The sequence below is a fragment of the Epinephelus moara genome, chromosome 5, assembly GCF_006386435.1.
Source record: "Epinephelus moara isolate mb chromosome 5, YSFRI_EMoa_1.0, whole genome shotgun sequence".
NCBI lineage: Eukaryota > Metazoa > Chordata > Actinopteri > Perciformes > Serranidae > Epinephelus > Epinephelus moara.
Genome location: NC_065510.1, coordinates 47,799,878 through 47,807,529, shown reverse-complemented (window position 1 = coordinate 47,807,529; position 7,652 = coordinate 47,799,878). Strand labels below are relative to the sequence as shown.

Genomic DNA, 7,652 nt, shown 5'->3' with positions numbered 1-7,652 from the left:
TTCTTACGGTAGTGCTAGAGGCCAGAGCAATGCCATCTAGAGAAACTGTGTCATCAGATAAAGAGTCTCTGAGTTGTTTGCGGCCAAGAACAATAACTTCAGTTTTGTCTGAATTTAACATCAGGAAATTGGTGCTCATCCAGGTTTTTATGTCTTTAAGGCAATTATGAAGTTTAGTTAATTGATTACTTTCTTCTGGCTTCATAGGTAAATGCAACTGTGTATCATCCGCACAACAATGGAAATTTACAGAGTGATTTCTAATGCTGTTACCTAAAGGAAGCATATATAGAGTAAATAGGATTGGTCCGAGCACAGAACCTTGCGGAACTCCAAAACAAACTTTAATACGTAAGGATGATTCATTATGAATGTGAACAAACTGAAAACGATCATATAAATAAGATTTAAACCAGCTTAGTGCAGAACCTTTTAGGCCAATTAAGTGTTCCATTCTCTGTAGCAGAATTTGATGGTCAATAGTGTCAAACAGCATACCATACTATGACTTAGTCATACCAAAAATTCGGTTGCATTTTAGCCATTTTTAAGCATTTTTCTGTTGTTAAAGCACCACCCAGTTGCCAATTAGAGGTAAATTTCTCCAGTCACCTTGAGGCGTCCTTTTCTACATATCTACCAAGTTTAGTAAAAATCGAAATGGCGGTTAGGCCTAGATAAGAAATTAGCTCTCTAGCGCCCCCATTTTGTTTGATCGGGTCAATAATGGAGGGTCCCCTCAGATTATGTGTGGTCATATGCCTACAAAGTTGTGTGGTGATCGGTGAAACCCTTGAGATGTTATACACCTTTATGCAATGAGCCTCCGCAATATTCACTGCCTTATAGAAGCTCAGTTTTAGTAAGTTTTACAACCTTTGCCAAGAGGGAACTTTAGATATTTAGTTTCATGCAGATCGGTCAAACTTCCTAGGAAGAGTTTGATTTTAAGTGTTTTTTTTAAAATTCAAAATGGCGGAAAATCTATATAACCTGAAGTTATAGGTTATTGAGGCAAATTTGTTCCTCATGAGGCGAGGCATCTCTATATATAGGGTGATATATCTTGCAAAGTTTCATGTCTCTACGACACACGGGGCATGAGATATGCCCATTCAAAGTTTGCAATTTCAATCGGTTGCTTTGGCGCCCCCCTTTGGCCAATTGATGTTATATTGCTTCATTCGCATCCTCCCATGACCCTCTACCACTGTGCCAAATTTCACATGGATTGAGGAGAAAAACGTGGAACAGACACACCCACAGACAGAGTCTTCGTCGTTATATCGTAAGTTTAGTTAAGTTTAAGTTTAAGTTTATTCACTTTATTAATCAAAAAAAGTAGAGCTTAGATTCTCTGCCCGAGCCCGAGCCTGGCCGAGCCGGCCCGCGGGCCCAAGCCGGGTCGGGCCGGGACCCCCCACCCCTCTGACCCAGAGGGCCCCCACCCCTCTGACTCAGAGGGCCCTCTCTCAGATATGAGAGAGAGAGAGAGAGAGAGAGTCAGATATGAGAGAGAGAGAAATGGTTACAGGTTGGGGGTTGCAATTCACACATACAGAAAGAGAGAGAGAGGGGGTGTGGTAGAGATAAGTGGGAGGGACAGCAGCTTTCCGTGCCTCCAAAAAATATGCCCTATTCATTCAGTGTTTACCCAACACGCTCAATACATGGACATGCAATGACAAATTGTCATTAACTTATTACGTTATAAAAAACAATGAAAATATGGACTTACCCATGTTTAAAATGACCTGTTGAAGTGAAAAAACGAGTACTGACAGGAACAGACGAGTGGAGTCGATGTTTAACCGGCGCGGAGAGCGCGGGAGAAATGCGCTGCCTGTGTGGACAGTCAAGCACCTGCAAGTACACTCGCAGGACTTCCGCAGCACTAACGCGCTCTGTGTGTCCTTAGCGTTAATTATAACAGCCAACTTATTGAAAAATGTCGGGTTTAAATCGGGCTCGGGCCCATAATTACAGTTAATCGGACGGGCCAGGCTGGTCCCGGACATAACGTGCACGGGCTCGGGCCGGGTCAGACCCAGTCTGTTTCCACCTACTCCAGAGATCAGCTTTTCTTTGAGGTCGTTGTTTCCTCACCGTTCATTTCCAGCCAGTTCTTGTAACACTTTGTCACTAGGTTTAATTCATTGTTGTCTTTTCATTTAATCCAGTGCTGGGCTCACCCTTTTACTTATTTCCCTTTTTTTTCCCTTTCTCACTTCTCCTTTCTATCCTCCTTCAAGTCTCACAGGTGTCCCTTAATTTATCACCTTCCCCTCCTCCTTCCTCTCCTGCTCAGGTGGACAAGGCTGTGATATCACTTCCTTTTTCCTTCCTGCTACACAATCATGACAGTTTTGGGAGTTTTATTTTGTTTCTGTTGGGTTATAATGAAGAGCTTTAATAAATTGGCAGTCACTGGCCTGTGGCTGGTTGGAAAATCACTTTAGACCATTTCCAGGCCACGTATATAAACTGGAACAACAAAAAACAACCAAGGCCAGCAGGCTAAGAGGGCAGATGATCGATGAATGAGTATTTTTGTCACTTGACACTATGCTTTGGCCAACAAAGTAATAGCTTTTGGCTGTGGTGATGATACACAGCCTTAGACACGATACAATAAGGCTTTTTGTTGTATAACGCTATGGTGTTACTGAATTTGTCATTTTTTTCTGGTGTGGTTGATATCAGTAGTGTAATTGAATTTATGTCATTTTTCCACTGTCCTAGTCGAAAAGTGCAGTACGTAATTTCAGACCACTTAACTTTTTGTAAGCATAGCCGTGTTTTAGATGCCCACTTCCACGTGCTGAGCAGGTTTGTTTATACTGCAAGAAGGAAAACTAAGAAAAACTCAACTTTCCTGTCAATGCAGCACGCACTTAGGAATTATTTGCTTCCCATTCCCATTTAATTGACATTCATCATCAACCCTGATTGGATATTTACTCAAAATGTGGCAAATTTCTCCATTATTGAGAATTCTTATGTTGTCAGGTTATGTAGTCGCCAACTGTCACTAAGTTTGAACTCCTCCATATACTGTTTAATTGTCTCTCTGTTGAGTGCCATTTTCTGTTTGCTGTTCTTGATCAGTCTGTTGCTGAGTTGAGGACTAAAATCACCCCAGTCATTATTCTGGAGTCTGTGAAATTACCTACTGTAATGATGTAAAAAAAAAAAAAACTATGAAAGTAGGGGTGCGAATTTGCTGTGGTCAAATTTATGTTGCTGATTGATGTATTTAAAATTATAAATCTGCCATCTGGGTTGGTAGTGATTGAGTGTGAGTTAATTGGATATTTTATTTTATTTTTTTGAGAATCAATATGGATACACCTCTGTCTGTAGCCTGTTGTTAAGTTGCTCATAGTGTGAACACAGCATAAAGGGAGAACTGAAGTGGACAACAAAGATTTTGATCATAGTTAAAACAATCACTACAGTTGTTTTGCCCTCAGCAACAGTTGTACTAGGCTGAGATGCATTGGAAAATTAACATATTAAAACACTCACAAATAAAGCCGTACAAATGTTTTGTCTTTGAGAGGTGGCTTAGTTCTTTCTTTTTTCCTGTGTATTTCAGAGCAGAGCTGAATCAGCAGAAGCAGCGTTCATACGAGCTGGAGATGCAGCTTGAAACTGACCATAATACTGTTTATGAGGTTTGTGTAACACACACCGGCACACACATAACCCTACAGCTTGATTTCCCATACAAGAGAGTTTAATGTAAAGGGGAGATGAAACAGTGAGCAATTCTTGAACAATTCGGGTCTTATGAGAGGTAATATAAGCTGTTTGTTCTGCACTGTTTTCAACCAGCAGAGAAAAGCTGCCCTTTGCTGTTCAGGCCTGTTCAGCTTCTGTTAGCTTCTTCTAATGTAAAGCCTTTGTTGCAATGTGTTAAGAAAAGCCATTACAGACAGACAATGCGCAGGAGGTGAGACTACTAGAAATCTGCAACAGTAGCATCAGAAGCGCCAAGCAGCATTACAAAGAAAATTAGGGAAAGTTTATATTTACAGTACGTAGTCCATCCTATGAACTTCAACAGCGTAATGAGCAGTTGTACATTTACTGCATAAATGCAAAATAACTAACAGCAATAACAATAACTAATAACTATTTAGGGATGAAATAATAGTGATGAGAATAATAGGAGCAGACACAGAAAGACGGAGGGATCACATAATCAAATATTGGATGGACTACTGTAATACTTTAATCATGTTGAGAATATCACACGTTTTAACCTCCTTTTTCTGGCTCAATCTCAGCAGACTGAAGAGATCCCACAACAACTTCTTTTGCATTTATTTACCAGCACATCTGAATGTGGTTTGAACAGCTTCTGCCCCACAGAATAGATCATCAGCAAGCAAAAGGGCTAGCTTATAACTCCTTTAAAACATGATCATATAGTCTCATTGAAAAAATACAAATAAATTTGTATTACCAAAAAAAAATCTAGTTGTAAAAATGTGCACTCTGCTTCTCCATGTAGCATCATATTAACTACCATGAACCCATTTTTTTAGGTTCATATGAAAAATATATAAAAATAAATGCTGAATTTTCCATACAGAAAATACTCACCTGTTAGACAAACAAATGTGGTTGGTGGTGATGGTGAAACATACAGTACAGCTCCTGCCCCTACTTATCAGAATAATAATACAAATATAGCCGCAAGCGGCCATTCCGAGGTTAAAGGCAGCATGGTAGTTGAAAGCTGGGTAAGATCAAGACCTCTGACAGTTTACCACACTTGTGTTAAAGATAAATGACAGGTTTTATAACAATCAGACAGATGCTCAGTCATTTATGTCCAAATCTCTACTGGGCCAGTCTCCTCTTTGGAAACTCTGTCACTTCCTAGTGGTCAACTGCAGAAACATTTTGGGGACATGCTTTAATGGCTTAGTTAAAAAAAATCCACCAAAGAAAGACCATTGCAGTTGTTTAGAACTTGTGGCGCCCCCTAGTGATCCATTTCAAAATAACTGAACACTTGTGGTTCATCATTATTGTTAAACATACTCTGCAAGTTGTGTAGTCTGATTTGTGTGATCCCAAGACCATTTTTTGCATTTGTGGTGCCCCCTAGTGGTCAATTCGAATTAAACTTTCAGGATATGTTCCTGGTACCTCTTAAGACATTGCTTGCAAGGTTTGTGATGATTGGTCCAAACGTTGTGGAGTCATTTGCTGAGCCACGCCCCCTTTAAAGTTCATTAGTCAATATCTTTCTTTGTGCTGGGTTGATGCCCTTCTATGGCTCTGTCCAGCTCTCTTTGTGTAACAGCTGGTCTCCTGGTATCTCCTCCATGCTCTTGAGACTTTGCTCTGAGACACAGCAAACCTTCTTGCAACTGTATATATGGATGTGCCATCCTGGAGGAGCTGGACTACCTGTGCAACCTGATTGGGCTGCAGGTACCACCTCATGCTACCAGTAGTGACAAGGACACTAGCAATCCACAACACCAGAGAAGAGTCGGGAAAGATAAGGGGAGAGAAACTGTCTGTGGCCACCACATGCAAGATCCTTCCCTTTGTGGATGTTCTCTTGCTTTTGCCTCTTCATTGCAACCTGTTGTCACTTTCATTTGCACCAAAGCAGGTGAAACTGATTCACAATCACTGGTGTTTCCTAAATGGACAGATTGATGTCCTTGGAGTTCAACTGGCTTGGTGTTATGCTGCGCCCACTAAGTGTTCCCTTAATGTTTTTTTTTACCAGTGTAAATGGTGCCAGATGCTGGAGAGCTGACACCACTTTGGCAAATGAGAATGCCTTCACATCTTCAGGTGTCCACCTCTACCTTTATGCTCACATGGTTATATTTAGGCAACAAAACACAGGTTTAGGCTACAAAAGCATGTGGTTAGGTTTAGGAAAAAACATCATGGTTTGGCTCTACATCAATACAGGAAGTGAACACCCACCTTCTGGGTGAAAGTCTGGGGTTTGTGGGACCCATCCATTAAAAAAAAAAAAATGACAGGGAATATCACAGGCTGGTACAGAAACAGAACTACAAGACCCTGCAACGGTGCAGGGGCTCAAATTGTATTTTATATGACAAATATATGTGACAAATGATTGGTTAGTTGGTTGGTTGGTTGGTTTGTGATTGAGTGACTGAATTAGCATGGTATTAAGCAATGCTTAATGGCAAATGAAGATAGGTGTGGTGCTGTTACTTGTGCCAGGCAAATAGTGCCACGTTCGAAACATCCAAAATAATTTAATTCACTGTGCCAGTTAAAGGCTACACGTAGCTACCGGCAAGTTTTAGGATGTAATATTCATTTGCTTGTTTCTCAATGCATGAGTTGATTGAATCAATCAATACACTGTAAATGTCAAAATGAGAATTCATTCATTTTTTTTGGCTCTCTTGAGTGACATATGTTGTCTTTGCACCTAGGCAAGACCGAGGCTATTCTTTTTGGCTCCAAACACAGGTTGAGTAAGTTCTCGGTTGTCAAGGTCACACTAATTGGTGAGACGGTATCTGCTACCTCATCTGTCAAGTACCTCGGCTGTATTCTTGAAAGCAGTTTGGTTGGTAACATTATGGCTTCCAAAGTTCTTGGCAAGGTCTCTGGACTCACTAAATTTTTAGCAAGAACCTCCAGATTGCTTGACAGGGAGTCAATGTTAGTTTTAGCTAACTCTTTAATTTTAAGTCATTTTGATTTCACCAGTACCTCTTGGTTTGAGAGTTTAACTAAACTTCTCAAAGGCAAGCTCCAGGCTGCCCAAAACAGGCTTATGAGGGTGATTTTAGGTCTGGGCCCCCGGTCACACATAGGTAGGAGCCATTTTAAAGAACTCAACTGGCTTCCAGTTGAAGCGAGAGTCACTTTATCTAGGCTGTGTATGGTACATGAGATCATTTATGGTGCTGTCCCTGCTTTTTTAATAAATTATTTTCAACATGTTAGGGAAGTACACAGTATCTCTACAAGAGCCAGTGTTGCTGATGTGCGCTTGTATAAGTTTAACTCTCTTATCGGTAAGGGATCCTTTTCTTACACTGGGGCTTTTCAATGGAACGGCTTGGATTAGCCTCCAATTTAAGACGGTGCAAATTTCTTACAAAAGACTGGCTTTTGGAAAAGGTTCCTATGTGAAAATTGCCTCAGCTCTTGAAGATGTATCTGTCTCAAATATGATTGTTCCCTTCGTTTCTTTATTGTGACCATGGTTGTGTATGTTTTTGTATGGTTTTATTGATGGAGCTTTAACCGCCGCACATGTGGGTTGCCACCTTGTATGTACTATGAGGACCACAATGGAAATAAGTCCTGGACTTTGTTGTGTTTTTATCCTCGATTGTGTTAGCCAACGTGCATGGGTAATATGTACTCTTGTGTTTTATGCAATCTAATAAAACTAAACTAAACTAAACTCAACTATATGCTTTCGTGATAATGGGATCCTCAAGTGCTTAAAAAATTTATATGAATTTTAACCAGATTATGCAGCCTAAGAATATTATTCATGTATAGAATAAAAGGGGTGGAGAATTGTTCTGGTGCACCTTGGCACCACTACACCTAATCAATCAATCAATCAATCAATCAATTTTATTTATAAAGCCCAATATCACAAATCACAATTTGCC

The 7,652-nt window shown here is 40.3% G+C and overlaps 1 protein-coding gene across 1 annotated transcript in view; it reads left to right on the top strand.

The window, feature by feature from the left end:
- sclt1 (sodium channel and clathrin linker 1) overlaps positions 1–7,652 on the top strand; it is a 149,611-nt gene that overhangs the window by 140,494 nt on the left and 1,465 nt on the right. Inside the window, exon 23 of the mRNA XM_050043338.1 lies at positions 3,599–3,677. Coding sequence (XP_049899295.1) covers positions 3,599–3,677 — 79 coding nt within the window. The remainder of the gene's footprint in view (positions 1–3,598; positions 3,678–7,652) is intronic.